Genomic DNA, 26,353 nt, shown 5'->3' on the forward strand with positions numbered 1-26,353 from the left:
TGTTAAAATACAATGCATTGAAACATTTTATCTCCACTGAAAAATTTGATAGAAAAATACACAAACTTCCACCCCAGGGTTACAGCGATGGCAGGCAGTTTATTTGCCAGCCTTTGCTGCAGCCTCAAGCCAAAGCTTTATTTGGGGAGAACTTCCACCACGACCAACCCTCCCCTCCCCAAGACACACAAGTTCATTTCCACCAAAACCCTCTTCTCTAGAGGCTGACAAAACCCTTCCCAGACCTGCAGTGGGTTAGCAAAGCAGGGTATTCCTCTGCAGAGCCATGTTCCTTCCCAACAGGATCTGTTCATCCATGGACCATGCCCCAGTAAAGATGTGCAAAATTACTTTCTAGCCCTACTTGATGGACTTGAGTCAAGTCAAAGAATTGCATGTTATGCCAAAATACAGAGTCCTTTTTTTTCTGCTCACTCCTTAGACACTTATTCACTTTCTCAGCTCCCACTCAAATCTAAGGCCTTTGGAGTAGAGATTATCCTTTTTCCTTTCCACAACACCTGGCTGCAGTCAGTCCCGTGTCATGCTCAGGGCTCCTGTTCCCATTGCTGCAGTGTAATCAGCAGTCCTCTCTCCCAAATTATGAATAGAGCCAAACAAAACAAACCAAGAAAACCCACCCAAATCCAAATCCAAAAAACATCAACAAAAAACCCCAAACATCTCTACATGTGAATTTTCCCATGTCTATTTCAATTAAAGCATCACAGCATTGACAGTTCAACAAAAGAGATTCACTATTTTTGTCAGATCAAACTAATAAGAATTCTAAGAATTGCACTGGACAAACATACCCTTCAAAATTCCCACAAACAGCCCCATTAAAAATAAGTTATTTCAATCTTACATCTGTTGTCTTTGTATCTTAATATATATTTTGCAAAACCCTTTATACAATACAGCCTCTGAAACTCTATCACCAAGGAGGAAATTTTCAAGCACAAAAAAAAACAGATGAAGAGGCAGAGAGAACACTACCTTTTCTCCTCAACTTTAGGTATCCTCATGAAGTGAGAAGTGATTTTGGAGTCTCTCTTCACACCCTGTTTTGCACCTTTGCATTCTGATGATGGAACAGAGGAGATCCCAGGTGCCTTTGTATGCAGAGTGTCCTCTTTAACAGAATTATCTACTTCCTCAAAGCTTTCACAGCCCTTGGCAGAAAATCGTGATTTCCTTGACTCCAATTCAGCATCCCCATATTGAATTCTAAAAGATTTGTTTATGGGTTTTGACATATTCATCTCCTCTCGTTCATCCAGAAAGGGACTTGTTTCTTCATCGGCCTCTGACCCATGGCAGCTATTTTTAGAATTGTCCACATCCATTGGTGACTCTGGTTCACTTTCTTTCTCAAAAGCAGGTGAGTCCCCTGAACTGCTCTGACATTTGCTCAGTTTCTCAGGACCTCCAAGATCAGATATACAGGCATCACAACCAGCATCTGAAAGTGGACTTTCTGGAACTACATCCCCCTCCTCTTGCTCACCCGTTAAACAGACAGAATTGCAACTCTTCAGCTTCTGTGGATTGCATGAAGCCACCTGTCCATCTGTCTCCATGTCTTTTGAAGGTTTGGAATTTCCTGCTTTTGAAGCCTGGCCTGCTGACACCTTCCTCTGAGTCCAAGTGGCACTGCTTTCTTCAGAGCCCCTCTGCTTGCCAGTTTTGTGCATCTGATCTATGTTGGCATTTTTAAAGAGCTCTGCAGACTGCAGCCCCTTCACAGGATCTGTATCTAAGACTGCATCTTTTTCCTCAGCCTCCCAGCTACACATGCTGCCTGTCTGAGGCAAATTTACTTGCTTTGCACCAACTTCCACAGATATTTTTGCATTATTTTGCTGACAAGTATTCTCTAACTTTTTCACATCATTCTCACAAAAGTTCTCTTTCTTAATGGAAGTCATCTTAGGATTTGCTTCAGTATTGTTATTAATTTTGCTGTGCAAGCTGTGGAAAAGAAGTAAGAGAATTCAATGCCTTATTTCCAAATGAAATTTCTGAGCATATTTTTTAAACGAACAATAATAAACAAACAGAAAGCACAGATTTTTATTCATTCTACTCTGTAAGTGAACACTACCAGGAGCAACAGGTTTTACTGCACTGAGGACTGTAGCTCACTAGCAATCCATTTCCATTTAAAGTCTCCAAAGGATGATCAATCAGCTGCTTATCTCAGGAATCTATTCCAGTCATTCATTTCCTTATCTTCAAATCTAAACATTATGAAGCTATTATTTACCTATTTTCTCCAGATGAAAAAAAAACTCTAGAAGTTGTGAAAAAGTCCTCCATAACTTTTATTTTTATCCATTAAATACAATGAGCAAGGAAATCAATGATTTTATGGCCATTCCCTCAGAGCTACAAATTCATCAAAGAATAGGCTGCAGCAGTCCAAAGTCTCCTATTACTTCCTCACTTTTATAAACAGCCCATGACTTTAAAAAAACTCCATACAAAAGCTCAAGTGTAAAATATATTTCAAACTGATAATAAAAATTAAAGGAGGTTTTTAAGAGAAAAATAACCTGATTTGTCTTTATGTTGGGCAGGATAGAAATATTTCCTAATGATAACACAGGGAAATGAATCTAGTTTTGTATGACCAGATGTCAGAAATTCATTTTGCATTTATATATTTTACGTGTCACATAATTTATGTGTCAGTGTATTGATAAATAAAATTACTTTGAGGACACATGAATATTAAAAAAACACTGACTAGTCTTGGTGAACACACCACTCTGAACAGTATTTCCTCCTGAATGTATTGTTACTGTATACTCCCAATGCAAACTGAGCACACTGAACTCTGGCCACGGCCCAGCTTCCCATTTACACTAACTAAGAAAAGATACAATTACTACACCATCCTAAATTCAGCCACTGGACATTTTAATAGACTATAGATTCCTGAAGGCATTAACTTTCTCCATGAATGGTAACAGATCCTCTTCTAAATGACCACTCGGGTTAAGGAAAGATAATAGCTTGGAAGTGCATCCACAGGATGATTATTTGAAAACAAAAGGATTTTTGAGTGCTTTATTTCATAATTTAGCTTCCCATGTATGCATTTATTCCTGCAAATTTTGATGAACAAAAACAAGAGTTCATACTGCTGCCATCTCAATTACTCTTTAAAGGTATGGACAATATCTACTGCCAACTTGAGAAATTAAATCTAATACAAAGACAAACTAAAATTGTGATGTTAACTGTAATAGAAAGGCACATGAAATGTTTACACAACAAATCTGCTTCTTAAAGTTGCCAAGGCTCTAATCTGTCAGCAGGGATGGAGAAGGGCATAGAAGAGCAATGCTCTAAAGGGAATTTTAAAAAACTAAAATAATTCATTTCCTCCTTAAGAATCCTCTTAACATCCTTGATTTAGTGGAACCCATATGCCTGCAATTAGTCCTGCATACTTCTGTATTAACCACTATCACGAGTCCTCCCAACTATTTGTAGCACTGCTATGGATTTGGGTCTCTATTTATTAGCAAACACCAAAGAAAACTAAATCAGCACATTTACAACTGCAACTACAGAAAAAAAATTCTGATATTCCTCTGCACCAGACAGTTAAGCTCTTTGGAGTACAACTTTAAGGCAGCTGTGCAATCCCTGCATCTGACAGACCAAATTAGTTGAAAATATCAAACTTTACCTGGTATCATTCAGCAGCAAAAATTTTTAACACCTTCCATAAAAAAAGCTTCAATGTACATTTGAACACCTGTAAATTCTAGCTGTAATCAAACCAACTGCACATGTTTTAAACTACACTTGCAGTCCAATGAGACAAACCAAAAGAGATTTTTGTCTTAAATTAACAACAGTGAGTTGGTTACAGGATTATCAGTGCAAATCTGCAATTGTGTCCTAGTGCCCTATGTCAAACAAAAATGAAAGCAGCACTTCATCAAAGACATAGTCTGGTATTACAACTGAATTGATCAACTGTTAGGCTGCCACTGGAAGCAACACTCCCACTTTGCCTTTCCCTGCTCCAGGTTTCCATCTTTTGCTTTGCAGGAGCAGATGTATTTATTCACCTAAACAGTGACATGCTTCAGGAATCTATGTCAGCAAGAAGTTTGTGCTTGGGTGTTTAGAGAGGATGGGAGGGGCACTAGTTAGCTGTTTGTAGTGAATCTATTTGCTTATTACTCAAGAGGATGTGCCAAGGTAAGGAAAGCAGCAGAAATTGGGGCTGCCTCCATTTAGCCAGCTGCACTGGCAACCTGCACTCCCAGCTCCCACCAGGCCCCTCAGAGAACACACCTTCTGAACAAGTTTATGTTGTGCTTTTTACCTTTTGGACTCCGTTGTCTTGGGTCCTTTATTCTCCAACCAACTGGTAATTGTCTGCTGTTTACAAACTGAAAACCACAGTTCACAGTTACTACATGAAACATGATAAAACTGCAACATCATTGCATATGAAAAAGATAACTTGTACTGGGTGAAGATAAAACACCTCCAATTAAGCCCTCATTAGCATCTCTGCTATAGGGAGCATCCATACATTAACAGTATTAAAACTACATGTGATACAATATTTAATTTGCATCAGTCAGCAGCTGTAGCTTTTGAAATAATCTTTATAAATTCCGGGCATGGTATGTGGTGGGATTTCTTTCCTCCATCCTTTTTTTAAAATATAATTAAAAGGTTAAAAACATACAATGAATGTGTAGAATTCAAAGAAAACAACCAAAGGAACTTGAACTTTCTAGCTCCCATCATTACCTTTAGCCACCACCACAGTGAGCCCCAAAAGCTTCTGCTGAATTTTGGAATGAAGAGGCAACATAACATAACTTAAAATCAAAAAAGAAGAAACAACAAGGCACCTTTGAGGACCCATCCAAGAACTTTATTTGTATGTAGCATACTGTGAAACATGAGGCTCAATATAAGCATGGCACACCCTATAAGTGACAAAGGAAAGGACTTTTCCTTTCTCCTCCATCCATAAACAGTTTGAAAAGCTTTTCAATACTTACTCTCCTAAACAGCAACAAAATGAAGGACACAATTTCTTCAGATTTACTACCAACACCTCAGTTCTTATCGGTGTGTTGCTGCAGGTCACACAAGGTGTCAATAGAACAGCAACATGTGAATTAATTATGCAGAGACTTGGAGGAAAATAAGGAGAAAAAATTCAAAGCAATTCTTTCAAAACTGGAAAACAGTCTTTATTAGTAGAAGGAGTATTTAGTTTTGTTGTTATTTAAAGATATTCTTCAAATTTGGCAACTTAGCTACACTTCCCTCTCTTTCCACTTGCCAAGAGAAAGCACCTCCCTGGCACTGCTGACTGTGCCAGGTGTTTGCTGGCTGCTTTCAGCTGGGCAAGGAACAGCTCGAGTGCCTCACTGTAACAACAGTTTTGCAGAACTTCAAAGCCACTAAATCATGCCTGGCTCTTCTGATTCTGAGGATGGGAAGTCTCAGCAGCCTCCTGCAAATGGAGGTTGTGTAACTTGTAACAAAGATGGCTGAGGCCAGAGGTTACTTATGAGACATTGTTTCATAAACACTTTCCCCAACATTCAAGGCCTTGAACACTCTTACACTGCTGCTTCTCAAACACCCTCATCAGAGGATGCCACGAGTTTTAGAAGTAATCTCCAAAAAACACTAAAATCATTTTCAGTTATTCTGTAATGGCACAAACAACAGCGCAAATATTTTTACTTCCAAAGAGTCATTAAACTTAAATCTAGTAGTTATTCTGATTAGCAAATTTCACCCTCTCCTAACCTTTGAAGTGTTAATCCAAATTGCCTACAGGTAAACGGCCAAAAAAAACCCAGCAAACACAAAAACCTGAAGAGACATGTTAAAACATGGGACAAATAAACCTCTTCAAAGGCAGCTGTCTACCTCTTGAGGTGTAAACTTGTGCTCAGGAAGAATTACTTATTCATTAGCACAAGAAATAGAAATGACTGCAGCAGCACCAGAACAGAACAAAATGGCTTTAGTTTGAACTTCAACATCTGAGCAGCCACATAAGCCCTCCAACCAACATAACACACATCACTTTCATCCTTCCAGCATGGCTTTTTGCTACAGGTAAGGTGATGGGAACAAGAGGCAACAAAAAGACAACCCATGCTTATTTTCAGAGTAAACAGAAGTAGACTTTGCTGTTTTTTTTGTTTATGGCATATTTATTTCTACTCAAGATAACTGAAACCATTCCCATAAAACAAATAATCGCCTAAGATCTACCTTTGAGGAAAACACCCTCATTTTCAGAAGATTCTCATTTACACTGTAGGAGTGTACACCTCTAACTCCAAACTATCCTCTACTCAAAGCTAGTTAGGGCTTAGTGAGGTTTAACTCATCAGCTGCAGATGACAGCAAATCTGCTTGCAGCCTTTTTCCCTTTCCATGCATTCCTTTCTATTTCTGAAAGAGGTGCGTTAAAAATTTATTTTGGCAGCGTTAGCTCCAAACAGAAAACAAAACTAAGACAGCCACGTGGGAACTTCGCCTACACAGCCCTGTTGGGCGGCAGGAGGAGCAGCCACCGCACCCATGGGGCCAGGGCGCTCCAAGCTGGCAGCCACGTGCTGATGTGAGCTCCTGTCACTGCTCTGGGCTCTGCCTGTGTGACAGCCTGGCACAACCCCGCTGACTGCCTTTTATCCCGCAGGAAATATCTGTCCCTCTCTTGGGAAACACGCTACCTTTAGCGGCTCACACCTCTCGTCGGTGATTTGCACTATGAGTGGAAACTTGCAAAGAATCAGGCACAAAAGCGGTGCAAAGATCCTGCAAGGGGAAGCACGGGCAGTGATCACACCACGGGGCTGGGACACAGGGGATACGCTGGCAGCGGGAAGAGGAGTTAGAGACAATTGCAGCCCGAAGAGGAAGAGCAGCTGCGGGGAGGCTCCGTGCACAGGCACACGCGGCCCCAGAGCTGCCCGGGCCGGCAGCAGCCCGGCAGAGACGCCCTGAGCGGCAGAGAGGGACTCGGAGCCTCGGTGCCTCCGGCCCGGTCACCTCCTGCTGCTCTCGCCCAGCCCCAGCGGGCGGGTCGGGCTGGCGGGGGGCGCCGAGCAGTGCTCCCGGCTGGGCCGGCTCGGCGCAGCCCGGGCTCCGCGGGCACCGCCGCTGTCCCGCACCGCTCAGCGAGCAGGAGGCGGGGTCGGCACGACCGCCAGCGAGCCCCGCTCCGCACCCGGCCGCTCCCGCCGCCCCGGGGCCGCTACAAACCTTTGTTCCCCACGGCGGTGGCGGAGCTGCTGCCCCCGAGCCCCTCCTGCCGCTCTCCCTGGGAGCCGCCGCCGGGGCTGCCGGGGCCGGACCGGGCTTTCTTCCGCGGGGGTTCCCGCCCGCAGCCCGCGCTCATCCTCGGCGGGGCCGCCCTGCCCGCCGGCGCCGGCCAGCACCCGCCCCCCGGGGACGGCGCGACGCTGCGGCAGCGGCTCCGCCCGTCCGCATCCTCCGTGCCGCACGCCGGGCTCTTCCCAAGGCGCGGGGGGCGCGGCGGGGCCGGGAGCGAGCGGCGTCCGGCGAGCGCGGCCCGGCTCTCGAGCAAGATGGCGCCCGGCGCGCCTCACCCCGTCGCCATGGCGACCCGCAAAGCAGCGGGGCCGGGCGGCGCTTCGCGGCGCTTTGCGGCGGCGCTTTGCGGCAGCCGTTGGTTGCGGCGAGGGCGGCGGGCGCGGGGCCGCCATGGAGGGCGGCGGGAACTCCAAGGGCACCGGGCTCGGCGGCCTCTTCGGCGCCGGCGGGCTCGGCTACTCGCACGCTGACCTGGCCGGGGTGCCGCGTGAGTACTGGGGCGGCCGGCGGGGCCGGCCCGGGGAGGCGGTGTTCGCGCAGCGGCCGCTGCAGGGCCGGGCGGCCGGCACCGGGAGCGGCGGCGGTGGCGGTGCCGGCATCACGCGGCCCTGAGGGCTCCGCCGCCGCCCGGCCGCGGGGGCCGCTCCCCACCGCCCGCACCTCCCGGGCTGGGCGCGGAGCTGCCAGGCCTCGGGGGGAGGGCCGCGTGTCGCGACGGGCGCTGGTCACAGGGACAGCCTCGCCCCGGCCGCTCGCTGCCCGGAAAGGGAAAGGGGAACGGGGCAGCTGCGGCCGGTGCCGCCTCTGAGGGAGTCGGGCAGCTTAACGGCACAATGTCCCCTCCTGCCACGCACGAGAGCTGCCCGGTTTTGCCTCACAGGATGTGAATCGTTGGTGTTAAAATGTTCTGTGTTTTTCCTTTTAGTAACTGGGATGAGCCCTTTGTCACCGTATTTAAACTTGGACCCCAAGTACCTAGTGCAGGTGAGAAGGTGGCGTGCGTTTATCGTGTTGAACTCGATCTCAGTGTTTGCCATGGTTACCTCAAACCTCCTGCGGTGCTGGGCACTGTGCGCTGAAGCCTTGAACTGAAGAGCAGCGGAAAGCAACAATTTTTTCAGTATTGTCCTTAATAAACCTTGAAGTGATGTGACGTCTAGAACAAAATGAGCACTGATGATGCAGAGGATAGGTAGGGCTGTTGTGTCAGTGCAAGCCTGCTGCTCTTGCAAAGAGATCTCCCTCCCTGCCTTGAGGGAGAGAGCCCAACAGCACCTCACACAAGTTCTGGCACTGCTCACACCTCCACTGAGCCCCTTCAGTCAGTAATTGCAGCCAGAATCTCTCCCCTCTTTTCATGGATGAGTTTTCTGAACTGTGAGGAGTTCCATCAGTTTACTGAGGTGTTCAGCCAAGCTCCAGATCTGATAACAGGCTTTGTCATCACAGCAGTTGCACTTTTCATATCACTGTCTTAATGTCTTTACCCAGCTGAAGGGAGACCATCATGAAGTAAAATTTCCTGGTTTATTCTATAGAATAATGTAGCTGTCATGCTTGTACATCTTAACATCAGTTGATATAAAATGAGACCATCATAAGGAAAAAAATATTTTAAATCAAGTAATGATTTCCATTTTCATAAATATTAACTGTAGCTAAAAACGTTAATCTAACTAGTACACATGTCAATGATTTTATTTAGTTAGTGTTTTTCTACATACATGGCTGACATTATCTGAGAACATGATGTTTTCTAGAATGAGCAGTTAAAGGTCAGCAGTTGCCTGCTAAGCTCTGTGCCTGCTTCCACGGCACCCTGGGTCACTGTTTCTTTGTAAGTGGAAGCTGTGCATGCAGTTCTGGGGCCTAGAAGCTGTTGTAGTGTGGGTTACAATGTAGCATTCCCAGAAGGATAGAAGACCTGTGGGGTCACAGAAGGGCTGTGTCTCTGGTGGCAGTGGGTGCAGTAGTGCAGTACTGTGGCTGCTGCTGTTGAGTGGTCAGAAAGTCTAAATAATCTCAGCTTCTTTCTCCAAAAACACTCTGTCAAGTGGTTTTGTTCAGTTAGTAGGTTTTCTGAGAATATGTTGGTGTTAAAAATGGTATAGCAGGGATTTTGGAACAAAGTGCATACTAAGAGATTTTTAGAAACAGAGATGTTTGCTTTAAATGAAAAGGTGTTGGCATTAGTGCCATGAAACACTTCTAAAAATACTTATTGATGTAACACTAGAGGCTGCAGTCTGTGTTGTAACACTTCCCTGCCCTTCATGTTTAGCTCTAGTGTGTTGAAGTAAGAGCAAACTGCATTGAAATAAAAGGGAATTCCATTTTTCTGTACCTGAACAAGTTGCCCATACAAGCTGAGGTCTCTTCCTTAGAGAATCACAAGGTGTGGGAATGCCTCTGAGTGCCCAGCACTGACTGACCTTTCTTTTAGCAATGGGGGCTGCAGTAAAGAGTCTCCACAGGTTCCTTGGGCTCTAAATACTGAAGGAAAAAGACATAGCTAATATTTCAGAGTATAAGAGGTCTTCCCATAATAACCAATGGTACACTGGTACTCGTTACCTTAAACCCCACATTTTTGGTTGGTCCATGAGTGCAGGCATGGAACAAGAGGTTTTTGCAATGCTGTGTTGCCTGCAGCAGGTAACAGGTGTTATAAGTGTGTGTGGCAGCCTTTGGCAGAAGCCTGGAGGATGGGCTCTGGAGGTTGCCTCTAGAAACTTAGATGTTACATGGACAAGGATTGCTTCATCTTGACTTTTGGGACAGTAGTGAAAACTGTTAGAAACTGCTAACTTGTGTAACCACTGAATTTCTCCAGCTGTCTAGTTACAAGGAAGAGAGGAACCATATTGTAGGTTCATTTTATTGATAACCCTATTCACAATTTTAGGAGCTATTTTTTCTGTATTGCCATTCACATTCAGTCAAGAGTGGGCCAGTAAAACCCCTCAAGGCATTTCCTTGAGCCTGCAGCTGTTGGAGTCATGCATCAGTTAAGCAGGGATGGATAAAACTGTGGCTAGAAAGCACAGAAGCTTAAAAGAGATCTGCTGCTTTAGCACCTTATCAACAGCAGGCATCTTCAGTGTCTGCTACTGAAGAAGTGCCTTGGCACACCTTATTTCTGTACATTGCCAATCTCTCCAGGCCATTTCTGTAGCTTTTTAGGCCACTGGTTTGCAAGAATACAAGCATGTCCCTGTGGGAGAAAGATGGACAAGTGAAAAATGACCCAACCTCACGTATTTCATGCCTGATCATCATTAGTTTTGAGTGTATTCCTTGCATTTTTCACATTCTTAAATAGGTCACTTAGTGCAAGGAATTCTTCTTTTCATAAAAAGACAGTTTTTGTTTAGTATCAAAGTAGTGGGAAACTAATTAATGCATTATTGTATCAGACTGGGCTGCTCAGTGAGGAAACAGTGCTATGTAATCAGACAACAGGAATGTTTTTAGAAGGCTTGTGTTGCCTGCTGCAAGATGTAATTAAGCAAATAGTCATTAAAAACAACCAACAACCCACACAGTATGAGTTCCTTGGCTGACTGATGTAATTTATAAAAAGTTAGCACAGCTAGGGAGAAAAAAAGCACTTAGTCAATTGAACTTTTTACAGGCCTTTTTCATGCTTAGTACTCTATCGTCATGGTGTATTCCATCTCTGCTACTGTGGGCAAGAATTTTCCAGAAATACTCATCCATCCTTAGTTTATTGCATGGATTGAAGAAAAAAATTAATATGGCTTACATTTTGAACTGGACTTGGAAAATACAAAAGTATTTGTTTTTGTTTTCCCCCAGGATACAGATGAGTTTATCTTGCCCACAGGAGCCAACAAAACTCGAGGCAGATTTGAGCTGGCCTTTTTTACCATTGGAGGATGTTGTATGACAGGTAGGTGGTTGTGGTTTCCACTTTTCCCAGCTGTCCAGGTAACACCTGTGCACTACAGTGATGGATGAGATTGGAAGTGTCTTGTTCTGCAAGACATTGTCTGTTCTAAAGTAAAGAGATACTTGATTTTAGTTTATACACTGAATTCTAGTCTCAGGATTTTCTTCTAGTATTGTCATTCTTCTTTAAAAGTAATAACTGCTATTATTCCAACTAGGGGCAGCATTTGGTGCACTGAATGGTTTGAGACTTGGCTTGAAGGAGACACAGAATATGGCATGGTCAAAACCTAGAAATGTACAGTAAGTGTTCCATCTAAAAAAAATGTACTTCTTAGTGACAGAATTGCTTCTTCCAATTTATACAAGGTTAGATCTGAATATACTGCAAAAATAAATGTTTTGGGTTTTTTTCTTTAGTGGGGACAAATGGGAGTCAGTATTTGTCTTGATCAAGTTATTACATGTTTTTAGTTACAATGATGTTCAGGTCAACCTTTTTGCTTTTTGTTTGGTCACAATTGGTGCATCCTGTGACTTACCTTAAATATTTGAGAAATAATTACTACTTTGATGTTTACTAAAAATCTACTTCAAAGTCAAAGCAGTTTTTATATGTAGAAGCATTCCCAGAAGCATTGCTGTTTACTTGCAGCTATTTTTGGCTGTAATTTATCTGAGCACAAGTCTCCCTTCTTTCCCAAGCTTTTCACAAGCAGGAAAAGATTCAAATGCAGAGCTGGGCCTGGATTTGCATTAGGGCTGACATTGGTGTGTGCTGCTGGGCAGGCATTGCAGGGGGGAGCTGCTCTGGGTTATGGATCCAGGAGCACCCATGGCATTGCTGTGTTTTCACATTACCTGATTGTTCAAAAGAACACAGCAAAGACAGGAACATTTGTTTCTACAGGATGCCTCTTCTTAAAATAATGGCAGCTTAGACATAGCTATAGGAAAACCTCAGTGAGAGAGACATTGGAAACCAGAACAGAACAACTGAGGGAAAGCATGGGAAATTCTCACTCCCAGAATACTTTGGAACAAGGGAATTTTAGAAGAGTAATTTCATATTTCCTGGTACAGTTTATATTGGCTCTGCTTCTTTTTAAATTGTTTCTATATTCATCCCTTTCTTTATCAAAATATTCACCACTATAATTATGACTCATTCATAATGCTCTGGATTAACAGAATTGTATTTTAGGGTTTGGAATGAGCAGAGTTGGAGAAAGCCATGATGATAAGCACAAACTTTGGCAGGTCAAGCCCAGGAGGTGGCAGTCAGTGCACACACTGCTCTTATCCTGGCTCTGCAGGGCAAAGGTCTGCTGAAGGTCATCACCTCCCAACAGTGCATTAGGGTCTGGTTTTCCCTCATCAGATGCACAGAACAGATACTTAGTTAGATTTCTTCCAGATTTATCCTTAATGTACACATATTTATTTATTTATTAATGAAATTTAATTTTGCTGTTATTCACTTGTCATCAAATACCTTACAGTATGCCATGGTTGTTAGAATTACTGATTCTCTTATCAATTCAGAATGAATATAAAATTGAAAGGTGGGGGTTGTAATTAAGGCGAGATTACTAATTGCCTGGCTTCTTAGACTTTTTTTTCCCTCTTGTTTCAAAATGAAATGTTCCATTATTGCTTAGTTCATTGCCTGACCATATTCAGTAATGACCTGTGTCCTAATTAAAATGATAAAAAAAGGAAAAACAATAGAAAATTAAATCAGAAGGAACATAAAGCAATTAAAGTATCTGACATTAACGTGAACTTCAGTTCCAGTGGTAGTCAGCTGTCCAGAGCAATACCATGCCTGTGACAGTGTTACACTGCTGGGAGATAAAGATCAGTCATTTCTTCTGGCTGCTGTTGTCACCGTTGTGGGGACAGCTGGTGCCAGCAAGGAGTGGCATTGTGCTTCTCTGAGAGCGCACTAAGGGTTCTCTTTTCCTCTTTGGTGCTAGTCTGGAAGCCTACACAGAGCAGACACACAGACACCTCTTGGCCTTTTGCTGGGTGCACAGATGGGATTGGGAGGCACTGAATCTTCCCTTCCTGACTTACTGCACTCCAGACTTGCTTTTTTGCCCACACCATTTGCTCAGGCATCCCCACACTCCCTGCCACAAGGTCCTTGTAGGGGAGCACTGAGGCTTTCTTGGAGACCTTTTACCCAGCTAAGTCTGCATAAGTGTGTCAGTTATTCCTGGAGCTGTGTGGGGTCACCATGGAAGGAAGGACAACTTGGGTTAGAAAGTCATCTGAAGGGAAGAGACTTGAGTCTTGGGGAGGGTCAAGAGAGAAAGATTTTCTTAAGACTTGACAAGACTGAATATTTGCATTCAAAAGCTTTTACTTCTTCATTGCAGTATTGTCAACCACGTATATAGTGTAAACACAGAAGCCCTACTGTCATAAACACTGCCTTGATGTAAACAGAGTGCTAAAGGTTCTCATACCTCTTTAACTCCTTTACAGAATTCTAAATATGGTGACAAGGCAAGGAGCATTATGGGCTAACACTCTGGGATCACTGGGTAAGTAAATTCATTCCTTCATAGGGAAAACAACTTAAATTTGGAATTGTGGGAAAGTGTATTTATGTATTATCTGAATAAGAGTGTTTTCTAAATTTTCTTTATTAAATCCATCAGGAAAAAGTGCAGGATTTTTTCTTTGGGGGACTTGAGAGTATTTCAGTAGACATGAAAATTAAAGGCTGAAATAGGATTTGCAGCATAAGGAGCCAAAAGCCTTTAATTAAAACCCAAATTTTTTACTGTACTATAAACATTATTATATTGTTTTACTGAATTAAAATTCTAGCTATATCAGAAATAACTAGAAACTACAGATATTTGTGTGTTAATAAATTCCAATTAAATTACAACTTAAATCAAAAAACAGAATTTAATATTTCTGAAATAACTTCATAACCTACATTGAGACTCTTTAGTCGTGTGACCAACTGCCTAATGTTTTCTTCCTCACATAAACATTTTTCTGACTTCAACAGGAAACAATGTGATAGTCAGTACAAAGGTTTATCCTTTAAATGATGGTACATTAGCAAGGAAAATTACATGTGGGACACTAATTCTAAACCTAAATGCTGCTTATAACTAATGTGGGTTAGAAAGAAAGAGAAAAGAAAATGACCAGTAGCCTGATGTATAAGGAAAAAACTTGTATGAACTGAGATTTGGGTGGGACGGGGCTGTGAAATAAAATCACATAAGTTGCCTCAGAAAAACAAGATTATTCATAAATGTCAGTGAAATAACTAATGGCCTAGAAATTACAATCCCCTCTCAAAATGAAAACTGATGCAGAATATTTAAAAGGAGACATCTAAAATTGATTAGATTATTTTGAAGAAAAATAATGATGGAACTTGTTGTCCTACAAAGTTGTAGTTGGAGTTAGCAATATTTAAATCAGAGGCTACATTATGTTACAACCCAGTCTACATCTGTTTGACTTTTGAGAAATGCAGCAAAGTACAGGCTAAGTTGCATGGATGACATTTTATTTCAGTCTTATTTCTGAAGAGCAGATTAGCTGCCATTTAATTGAGGCATTAGCTTTTGAGACATTGTATAGAGGGCATGGTTGGAAGGCAGATTCTGAGCTACAGCAAGAAAGGCATTTTTTTCTATAAGCAATGCATATGTTGCCTGCTAAATTTTATGGGTCATTTCCTGTTTGGATTTTTTTTCTTTTTTTTGTTCCAAGTCTAACAAAAACATGTCTGAGAACTGAGATGCAGGCACACTGCAGTTCAAGGTTTCATTTGAGTGACACATTAACAGGTTTTTCCAGCTGTGTTTGAAGAAAGATTACTCAAGAAAATGTTTGTGCATTCCAGTAACAAATTGTTATTTTTCTTACAAAATATGGCCTCCAAAATTACAGACTTAAGCAGAACTTTATATTTGGGATTCTGGTAGACCTCTTTCTTGTCCTAGCTACCAGAGAAATTCCTTTCAAGGAACTGAATTATTTTTGCATCTTAGTTCACCTTGTGCAGCCTTTCTGTACGTCAGAGGTTATTTTTGTTCAGGAACAGAATGACAAAAATTGTCAGTCATCATAGAGGCAACATCTGTGTGGAACTGTGTGAAAAAATTATGTTGAATTCAGCTTTTCCTTCCCTCATTGCTAATCTCCTTGCTGCTAAGAAAAACTGAAATCCCCTTGCTTGTGCTGAATGGAGAATGATGCTGCTGTTAACTCATTGACATCATTGTGGTTGCTTATGAAGGATTTACTGCCTTTTAGCAGAAGGAAAGATTTCAAATTCTTGGAGGAAAAGGAACAAAATAAATGCCATTGTCTTTGTCACTTCAAAATGGTGACATACTCTACTATTCTTTGCCAGAATGAAATATGAGTGTATCATGAGGGGGGGGCTTTTCCTTTCATCAAAATGTATAAATGATAAATGCATCCATGCTAAAAAGCCCATGCATTTCTCTTTTCAGTCCTTTCCAGGACAGTCCCTAAACTTATCCCAAAGAAAAGGCCCTCTAGGGATAAAGATTTCATGCACAAGCAGAGGTGAAACAGCTGTAAATGTCAAATCCCAACCATTGTAATAATCATTTTTAAAAGAAACAAAGCTCATTATACTCCAGCTCTTGGTAGCATGATCTGAATGCTGTACTTAACTCACATTTCACCACTGTCACATGTGGACAGAAATTTTCTCTATCTAGAAAGTGCTGGGTTTCATGTCATCCACAGAAGACAGAATGAAACAGCCAGTACAAATTTAAACACTGAATTTTCAAACAAATTTGAACTAGCAAAATAAGCTTAAACTTCAGTCAGTACTTTATAGCACATATTGTCATGAAGAATGCTACTTTATAACCAAACTGTAGCTTAAGAAAGAAGGAATAGCTATCAGGAAGAGATTTGGAAAAGAAACACCAAAGATGGGATTTTGCAGAGGATTCCCTTCAAGTAAGCAGAAAATTTGTTCTTCAGAAGCATAGTCTAAATAGCTACACCAAGCCTGGATTCTAAGCTTTGGGCCTCAGACCATGGAAGGTTTTTTAATCTTTTTTTTTTTTTCCCTCAGCTCTACTTTACAGTGCATTTGGAGTCATCATTGAAAAGACACGAGGTGCAGAAGATGACCTGAACACCATAGCTGCTGGAACCTTGACAGGAATGCTGTACAAAAGCACTGGTAGAGTAGCAAAATATTTCTCCTTTTCCTTCTCTTGTGCTTATCCTAGTTATTAGGATTCTCATCACTTTTACTAAATACTGTCCTGCTCTCAAAATTGACAGTGTAAAAATGGCTGTTAGCTCAGTGTCCCCTAACCCACAATGCTTTGACCCACCTAAGGCTACCTAAAGAAAACTTGCACTAAAAAAAGAAAATCCAGCTGAATTAAATTTGATTCTTTGCAACTGCACAGGACGGACAGTAACCATGAGAGCCAAATTATGACTGTTGTACATGTATACTGAACAAACAGACATTTATTTCCTCAGATATATGGTGAGGTTGTATAAAATGCATACCCACATCATTCCTAGCCATGTTTTCAGCACTAGCAGGAATAAATGTAGTTGTTTCTCAAGTCCATGAGTGGATGCAGCAAATGGGAGCTATCTTGCAAAGTGAATGGGGACAGGGAAGGAAAACACAGAACACAGAGATTGATTGCATGAAGATCAAACTTGCTACAAGTGATCCATGTGACAGTAATTCACATGATAGTGGTACCTGGAGCTGCAGAAACCCTACACACAGGGAAATTGATGTATTTATGAACTTATTACTTAGGTTTTCATAACTGTTGTCTTGGGGTAGGATTCTAGTCTTTGCATAGTGGTCAAAACCAACAAAAAAGGTTATTTGAGAGCAGCATGGATTTAAGGTGGGACTGCTGATGCAAACTGAATTGTTTGCAGGAGAGAGGCTCTGACCTTCATGAGCAAAATGGCTGCCAACACATGTTCCAAGCTTAACAGTTGGAGGTATATTTTTTAGAGGATTGCTGGGCATCACAGGTTGACATTAGCACATGGAAAAAAGTTTTATGTTTTAAGTTACTCAGTAAATGTTTGGCTGCATGACTCACGTGCATTTTATGGAGGAGATAATGCAAGAACTGACCTATGTACTTTTGCATATCTAACTGGGCCTCAGTGTCTGAACAGTGTTCCTGAAGGCTTTTTTCTTTTTTCAGGGTAAAACACTTTGAGTAACTCTATTTTCCTGATGGCTTAGACTACCTGAAGCCACAAATAATTGGCTGGAACAGCCTTCATAAATATGAGACTCTTAACTTTGCATGGACACATTGCTCTCCTGTAATCCATTTCTTCCTTGGGATTTCATGAGTGATATGACAGATTACCAAGAGCAGCTGGAAAGGGTAGCATACAGAAGCCTAATATTTTCTGTAGGAGTTTATTAATGAGGAGAATTGTCATCTAATACTTGAGCAGAAGCATCCCTCTTACCTTGCAGAAGTATAGAGCTGGCATTATGTGTAATATTTTTTGGCACAGTGCAATCAGAGATAACTACTCCAGTCACATGCACAGTCATCTGACACTACTAAGGTTTTTATTACCAGAGCACAGTGGGACATTTGTTTTGTAACACAAGATCTACAGAGCTAATGGCAGTCCTTATAAAGGCAAATGAAGTCAGTAAATCTCTATTCATTACAATATTGTATTTCAAGTGTGTGTTGTGCCTATGAACCATAGTGCAGAGAAACTGCTGCCTCTCCTATGCCAGAGAACCTTTTCTTATTCTGTATGGTAAAACTTACAAGTTCTGCCTTTACACTGCATCAATGTACATATTTACCTTAAAACCTGGAATATTTAAACCATGCAAAAGATCAGCAGACATCTGACACATCAAGACTGTAATAATTACCTGTGCTACATAGAATGCCATGATGTGTTGGCATTAAGGGAAATGTAAAAGCTGTCAAGAACACTGAGTTATAAATCTCCATATTTCAATGTCAGATAGAAGCTCACAGAAACATGCCACTGCAAATTAAGGCTGCTCTGTAGTCCACAAGGGTTGGATACAGAGTTGCAGGTAGTGCTATTCGAAGACTCAGATTTCCCACTTCCATCATTCCTGCTTTGTAAAGAGATCAGGAACAGACTTAAGAAGAAATGGGAAAATGTATGGCAGGTCTTTTACTATAACTTAATGCTCTGCCACAGCACTGGTAGAGGAATCACATCAGAATCTGTTCTGCACTGAAATACACTCCTGTGAACACTGCAAAACCTAGACTGAATCTCTGAAACCAATGATTAAGCATCTGATGAGTGGACAGGAACAAAAAAACAGTTGGGAAGACTTTGTAAGGCTAAGATTGGTTGCCCCAAACTGGTCCCAGTTTTCACAATTTGTCCTTGTAGAAGTGTTAATCATTACCAAAATGGCAGCAGTCAAACAGAACCTGCACGTTCTGAAGCCATTGATTGTGAGCATTTTTGTGCAAGCAAAGCTATTTGACACAGCTTGTGTGGGAGAAAAGAGAGGTTTGAAAGCTCTGCAAGTGAGTACAGTGGCAATTCAGCCCTCCCTGCATTCAGTGGCAGTGCCATCCCTCACTGAGACTCCCCCTGCAGTGACTGAGGCAGTTCAGTCCCCAGTAACAGCAGGTGAGGGCTGGGCTCCATCTCTGCATGGCTTAGGTCACAAGACACCTCTGGGGAGGGAATGGACAACTGATGTGAGGAGTTTGGTAACAACTTCTGCTTCATTCATCTGACCAAAGTGATCTCCAGCTTTCACATTTGTTTAAATTTAATGCCACAATTACTGACTAGATTTTAGCCCAAATGCAGCAATAAGAGTACACATTAATTTGTTACACCAGTCTTAAAACTTCATGGGAGCAATTTTTTGAGCTCACCACTAAACTTCTACCCAGAACATTCAGTTTGGGTAACAGTTAGAAGAAAACTCTTTGGGTTCCTCTGCCAGTGGCATATGCAATAGAAATGTTACAGCAATTCAGTCAATTCAAGTTTTGCTAAAAGGGGGTCTGATATTCTAAGTCCACAAGGATGGCTTTTCCATTTAATAAGATACTATTTATTCTTTAATTTTAAGCAAATGCAGAAATTAGTATCTGTTATGCCATGTTTTTTCTGATAAATGTTACAAAGGACAAACGTATCTTAAAGCAAATGTTCAGCCTCCTTTCTTGTGCTTTCAACCTCTTTTCTAAACTGACCATCTTTATTTGGTTTTCTTATCATTGTATTAGTCATAAAAGCAGCAAACCACCAAACAAAAACGATTGTCACTGTGCACTATGTCACTGTTACACCCTCCCACCATGAAAATGCATGGCTCCAGTTGTCACAAAGGTGCAGCTGGCTGAGGCTCCTGCACTCCTCCCCAGGCATGCAGATTGATCACTCAGGAAAAGATGAACTAGCTGGGACTTTGGCCTGACCCACTGTGACAGCAATTAATTTCTCACTGGAATTCCTGACAGACTTCAGTAAGCAAAAAAGTTAACCAACCTTTGCCTCTTATCTGAGGGTTACACAGGTTGTAGATGTTCTTTTTCTTGGATTTTTTTTCCTCTCTTGAGGTTAAGGGTAACAGCACCAAAAGTAAACTAATTCTTTGGACAAACTAAATTTACTTTTGTGCAGTAGGAACCCGATCCTAGCTACAGCATCTCATGCCATTGAACAATAGATGTTACATGATTTGGTGTGTCTGGAAGGACAGGAACTGCGTGCTAGCAATAGCTGAAGGTAGCAGTTGTCATTTTAAGGCCTCAGAACACAACCCTGAAAAGCCAATATGTTATGAATTAGGAAGGGCTGAATGGTTTATTGCCAGCAGTAGGATCTGGTGGGAGCTAAAGATCAGTTTTGTGACATCCTGTGGGCAGTTAAGGGCAGCTGTGTTAGCTGACAGCTTCTTGAGCTATAAAAAGCCTGTTCTCTGAGCCCAGTCCATGTTTTTCTTTGGGCCAGACAAGGCTGTTTTCTCATTTCTCTTGGCTGGAGAGGGGGAAGAGCTTTTTGGGGACTGCTATAGGTACAGTCTAGGACATCTTACTTTTCTGCAGTATTTGGGAAAAAGAACTTGGCTTGTCATCCCTTAAGGGCTGTGAGACATTTTGAAAATTTAAGAACCCCTTTTAACATAACATGTCTATAGGATTATCAATCAAATGATGTTTAGAGAAAGGATTTTTTTAAAATCTGAAATAAGGAAGAGGTTAGGACAATGTACAAGCAGCAGTACAAGTAACAGCTTGTTGAGGCTTTCTTAGTTATTGAGGACTGATGTCTAAGAGTATGTGTGGCCACTGAAAGCAGTGCTGCCCAGCCCTGGTAGCCAGGAGCAGTGGACTCAGCTGCAGGGATCTGCAGAGTTTGCAGGTGCCATTCATTTACAGTAGCTGAAGTAGCCTCCAGTCAGACAGCTGCTGCTGCTTTCACTCAGTGAGAATACAGCAAATTTTAATCATGTTTGCAAAGGAATTGCAACAGCTCTAGTACTTCCAAACCAGTAAGTTAAATTGTAGATTCCTTCTGTTTTTTCTAATTTAGCCTTCATACCACAGTAACTACAGGAAATGTTCCCTCTTTCAAGTTTTGTTGTTTCTGTATTCTAAGCACAATATTGCCTTAGCTGCAGCAATATGAAAATAGAAGATGCTTTTCTGGAATATATCTTGCTCCCAAATAGAACTTTATCAGTTTCCTCAGTAATTTCTGTATCCACAGACCTCCCCACTACTTACAAGATTTCATGAAATGAACCCCATGGAGCAACAGGAGGAAATTCTTGATACTTTCTAATGACATCAGGCCACCCACAGGGTTCAAGCAAATGACTGCTTGATGGTTCAGATGGTCTGATTATTTGAGCTTGAATTTGGAGCAAAACTGAGATTGCCTTGGACACTTGAATTGAGCCCTTTAAACCACTTAAAATTATTTTTGTTCCTGAAGGTCTGGCAGGAAGAGAAGCTGTTTTCATTCAGAGTATCCAAGAGAGATTGAAAGATGGAAAACTAATCACAATTTAAAGATTATTCTTCTATTGTCTGGCATAAATGGGTCTGAGGTTTTGGTGAAGGTATTTGTAATGCTTGCTATTGGATGGTTCTTGCTTTAAACATTCCAGGAACTATTCCAGGACATTGGAGTAACATTCTGAAAAAAGAGACATTAAGGTTCTAATGGTTCTAACCATGGTTCCCTCATGGTTTTACTTACTGGACAGGTGCAGCTCAGTGTTAGGAGTGGCTCCTGCAGTGCTGAAATGCAGAGCTGTGCTGTTGGAATGCAATATGTGCCATGGCACAGTGTAACCTGGAACCTATTGAAATCCACAGAGGAGGGACAGTACTTGGAGGTGAAAGAGTGCAGCAGCTGAAGGCAGAGAACTAATTTCCCATCTAGGGAGCATCAGATGTACCTTTGGAAAGCCACAGCAGTTCTCAACTCTTGTGCAAGGTGCCTGATCTCTGAATACCTGCTTCCAGAAGTGTCTGTCAGCTGGAACCCTTATCTTACTGGGACATGCAAGATTAGGGGCTCAGGGCCACGTTTCAGCAGGGCTTGTCAGGGCAGACTCGGTATCAAAGGCTTGCACAGAGCGATTGCAGAGGAGGGGTGGGAACGTGTTCTATCATGCAAACACAGCTGGGATGGGAGTGGAGAGTTTCTTTTTCATTTTTGTTAACAAGTTAATTTTCTCAGAGGCCCTAAGATTTTCTGCCCAGCAGCAGGGCTGTGTTCTAAAGTGCATTACTGTTTGAAGTCTGCCACATATTTACTCAAAGGTAGTTCAGAAATCAGGAGCAACTGCTACCAAAAAAAATCCAAAAACCCCCCACATTTTGTAGTAGAAGCATAGTATAGGAACACTGGTAAAGGAACACTTCTTGCATGTTTTCCTGGATATTTTCTCTCTCAGTCATGCCCCTATACCAACTGCACAAGTTTAGTACCCTGTTCATGAAACATCTCCAGGAATGTCCCTAAGTTTCTGCAGGCCTGCAGATGGCCTTAGGCCCTGTGGTTAACTTCTGACAATGGGATCAGAGCTGCCATCCTTACCTGGCTGGCTCAGCACATGACAACACCAATATTTGCTGCAGTAGGAGCAGCACATCTAAAGTCTTCATACATGGATGCTAGAAGGCAGCTCAGTGACCCAAATGTAGGGTGTCACCTTTCTTGTACAGCCCTGACTTCACAGAATCTGCAGCCAGGCTTCATCATCCTTCCCCTGCCTGTTCTTGCATAGGAATAACAGGATTTTAAGGGGAAAGGAGAGGAATTGAACCTGAGGGGTAAGGAAAGAGCCTACAGGAATAGTCATAGTTCTGCAGTGCATCACATTCTGTGAGGATGTTCCACATTTCCTGGTACACCTGATGCTCATGAGCCCCCTTTGGGGGTTCCTGCTGTGATCTCTTGAATCCCAATTTGAACAGCAGAAAATTGGGCTCTAGTGTTGTATTCATTTACCCCAGCAGGAATGAAGAGTCAGTTCTTTAGAGATTATCTCAAATACTTGTTTTGCACAAAGTGTCCTTTAAATTTCACCTGTGGCTTTTTGCCAGACACCGCTTGCACGTGGTTAGTTTTGTGTACCCAGCTGCAAGCCCTTCTTATGAAAAGCTTTTTGTGCAACAAAATCAGGATCAATTAGCAAACAGAACATCTACATTTGCTTTCCTAAATGCTGATTTAGGCACATAAATCATACTCAGTAGGGCTTTTCTTACAGCTATTGAATTCCCAACAGTTACAGCAATTAGTTCTCAGCCTTATACCCTAAAAAACCTCTCAAATTGTCACAGCTGGTCTGGCAATGAAGTTTCTAGAAACTATGGCTAGACATGTCTTCTAATACCAAGTCCCACTTCTGCAGCTTCTTGGTTTCATTGCGTGCCTGGGCAGTACAGGGAGGTTTAACAACTCCAGTGAAACCCATTTAACCTTGCAGCACAGTGTCAGTCTAGCTGATGCCAACAGCTTGTTGCCTCACTAAAAGCCTAAAGGCAATTCTGTGAGACAGCTTTATGACCCATAATGGAAGGGGGAAAAAATCCAAACACAATCTCTCTGATTACTGAGGTATGTTTGTTTTCAGGTTTGAGGAACCCGAACTGCCCTGCCAGTTCCTCCAATAAAGCAGGCAGGGTTTTTTATCTTGATGTCAGCAAAACTGGCCTTGTTCTATACACTGTACACATTATCTAGCTTGGTTCAGCTGCAATGATAAACATTGCAGAATCAAACTCTCTGAAGTTTTCCTAGCACTGAGGGTCATACTCCCAGGTGCTCTGTGCATTTATAGAGCATTCTGGGAGCTCTGCTGAGGCACAGAAGGGTTTTGCTGTTTAGTAAAAGCAGCAGAAGTCTCTTCTTGTGCCCCTGTACACCCCAGTCCTCATGTGGATGGAGTGGACACAGGATGGCACCTGACTCCCAGCTCCAGCCAGGTGCACTACCTGCAGGCAGTAGCCAAACTTGCCCTGTATTTCTGCCTTACACTAACGTGCTCACCACCACCTTAAGACTTTATTCACCTGTGTGACTCAGTTTTTACCATTGCAAGGTGATAATTCTGATTATTAATAAAAGAATAAAGAAGCTGTTCAACGTACACCATAGTAAATACTTGCTAGCTAATCCCTTTCATCTACTTCCTACTTTTTAATTGAAAAGTTTTAAAATTCCAAAGACACAGAAGCAGTAATAGGTTTTGCATGATGGCCCTAATGAATCTCTGGAATCCAATGTCATACCCATATCAGCTGTTGTTTTGTTCACTTATTTCCCTTCTGCTCTTTCTCATTCTGCCCAGAGCTAATTATCATAATTGAAAACCTGGAGGAGATTTTGTAACCAGAGGAGAGCATGTCTATCTGTAAAAACAAATGTAATAAAGACAGATAGAATAGTAGGACTTGGGTAAAGCCACCTTGGCTTCCAGTGCTCTGTAGTGGTTCCCTGAAGCAGTGGTGCTAACACAGCTTGAGAGGAAGCTGTTCCAGCAGAATTAGTGTCAGGATCAGGAGTGAGTGACCATGAGCCTGGCAGCAGGTTTGAGAGGAAGGTACAAAAAGCACAGGGACCCTTACTGGAGAGTTACTCTAGAAAGGACTGTTCATTGAGATGCCTCTGGATTTAAACAGCTTCTTGGCAGTTGCTGTTCACTGCCCATTCCCTGACACTGACACTAACGAGCTGCCATGTGTTTGTTCTTGCAGGCGGAGTGCGCGGGATTGCGCGAGGTGGGATCGCAGGCCTGACGCTGACCGGCCTCTACGCCCTGTACAACAACTGGGAGCACATGAAGGGCTCCCTAGCCCGGCAGTCCCTGTGAGCAGGGCAGAGGACACGCTTGCTTAGTCACCAATCAAATCAGTTGTGAGATCTATCTGGTGCCCCTTGCTATTTTATTTACAATTAGTGTGAAACTGATGGAAGCTGTACTGGGAGGAACCTCTTGACACCGTGTAGCTGGACTGGCCCTTCCTGCCAGCCAGTTGCTGGAGAGGCAGCAATATTTGTTGGACCTGCAAGTGACCAGAGTGGCCACCGAGACGGTGTCTCCTGGCCAGAGCTGCCAGGCATGCTGGGCCCCCATAGCTGATCCTGCTCGCTGCCAGGTTGGCTGGGTCCTGTAAGGGCTGTGTCCATGGAGCACTCCCTGCAGTCCCAGCAGCACAGCCCCAGTAGCCATGGCACAGGCAGGGCTTGCTATTCTGACAGCACAAGACAAGCTAGCAAAAGGGACATCATCAGAATAAAAAGGGTGGTACTTACTCAAACCCATTTCTATCCTTTGCTCTTCCTGCCACAAAAGCATTCTGCATCCAGTGACCTACCTATGAATTAATTTTAAAGGACCTGTGTGATGAAATCCTGGGGGAATTGGTGGGTGAGGGGAAGTGCACAAGCAGGCTGATGATCTCCTGATGATGTTACAGTAAGGCATAGCAGGGCTTGACTTCACTCCCTTTTTTGCTCTAACAAATTGGTTGTTTATGGATGAAATACAGTTGCTGTTGCAGAGCAGCTGCCAATGGATTATCAAAACATTTGGGTGCTCCAATATCCCAGAACTCATTTAGCCAACAATTAGAAACCAAACAGTATAAAGACTGCACTCATTACCTCTTATAGGACTTTTAATTAGCAAAATACTTTTTGTCTGAAGTACCATATATAGGTTATTGGCAGAACAAAGACTGTGATGAACCTACATGTTCTCCTACAGTGTTAAATTTAAACATGTACCAAGTATCATTTGCAGATAAATTAAATGGTAAGTTGGGAATTAGTTCAGTAATTAGAGTTACTGTGTAACAACTCATTCCTTACACATTTAAATAATTAAACAGGCAACTTATTGAAAAGGTCTGAAGACAGAGATGGAAGAGCAAGGGAAAAACAGGAAACTTACTGGTCAGCACACAGTATAATGCAAACCAAGTTTACATTTGAGTTTTTGCTACTGAAACAGCTCTTAATACATTGCATACACCAAAATAAAACCAACAAAAGCAGTAAAGGGAACATGGTAGCTCTTACCTTCTCTCAAGAAGAAACACCCCTTTGCTGTGAAACCTCATTGGTAGCAAATAACCACTGAGACCAGCTTTTTATAGAGCAAGTGCTCCAGCTAACAAGCCATCCCAGGTGAACTCAATTTGCTTTGCTTGGCTACCAGGTCACATTAGTTGCTTTATGCCAGCACTTAACATGGCATAAAGGAAGCAGCCTTTTCTCACCCCCTGTGTCAATGCTGCTGTTGTTAAGCCTTATGTTCCACAATTTCATAGTGCTCTGCATGTTGTTATTGTGGTGTGAGAGCTGGACTTCCTTCCTAGCATGCATTTCTTGAGGGCTGTACCACCAAAGAAACTGTTCCCCCACTTCCAGGCTGCAGAGGGGTGATGTGGGCTTCATCTGCACAGCACTGTCACATGGGACATCAGGAAAACAGGTGCACTTTCTTCTGAGCTTTTTCTCTCCCCACTGGCATCAGTGAGTTCCTCCCCTGCATGTTTCCTGG

The 26,353-nt window shown here is 42.5% G+C and overlaps 2 protein-coding genes and 1 non-coding gene across 7 annotated transcripts in view; 2 read left to right on the top strand and 1 right to left on the bottom strand.

Moving 5' to 3' along the window:
- PARG (poly(ADP-ribose) glycohydrolase) overlaps nt 1–7,509 on the bottom strand; it is a 62,542-nt gene extending 55,033 nt beyond the window's left edge. For 2 of the 5 annotated variants that reach the window (XR_009418850.1, XM_059476578.1), the window contains exons 1-3: nt 7,279–7,509; nt 4,352–4,418; nt 997–1,974 (exon numbers count right to left, since the gene is read on the bottom strand). Coding sequence is in view for 4 of the 5 variants with exons in the window: in XM_059476578.1 (XP_059332561.1) it covers nt 997–1,974; nt 4,352–4,418; nt 7,279–7,414 (1,181 nt within the window). In the remaining variant the exon portion in view is untranslated. Of the gene's footprint in view, nt 1–996; nt 1,975–4,351; nt 4,419–5,045; nt 5,093–7,278 lie in introns of those variants that run through there. The other 3 variants (XM_059476580.1, XM_059476579.1, XM_059476581.1) reach the window with 2 other exon arrangements.
- A 196-nt stretch (nt 7,510–7,705) lies between these two features.
- On the top strand, nt 7,706–25,106 carry TIMM23B (translocase of inner mitochondrial membrane 23 homolog B). The gene is made up of 7 exons (XM_059476868.1): nt 7,706–7,837; nt 8,276–8,334; nt 11,170–11,263; nt 11,481–11,565; nt 13,756–13,814; nt 16,364–16,474; nt 24,543–25,106. Exons 1-7 carry the CDS (start codon nt 7,741–7,743, stop codon nt 24,656–24,658), a joined length of 621 nt encoding a protein of 206 aa, XP_059332851.1. The 5' UTR covers nt 7,706–7,740; the 3' UTR covers nt 24,659–25,106.
- LOC132076557 (small nucleolar RNA SNORA74) lies at nt 13,055–13,257 on the top strand. The gene has a single exon (XR_009418938.1). It is a non-coding gene; the product is annotated as a small nucleolar RNA SNORA74 (small nucleolar RNA).
- Nucleotides 25,107–26,353: the final 1,247 nt, after the last annotated feature.

The sequence above is a fragment of the Ammospiza nelsoni genome, chromosome 8 (genome assembly GCF_027579445.1).
Source record: "Ammospiza nelsoni isolate bAmmNel1 chromosome 8, bAmmNel1.pri, whole genome shotgun sequence".
Classification (NCBI taxonomy): Eukaryota; Metazoa; Chordata; class Aves; order Passeriformes; family Passerellidae; genus Ammospiza; species Ammospiza nelsoni.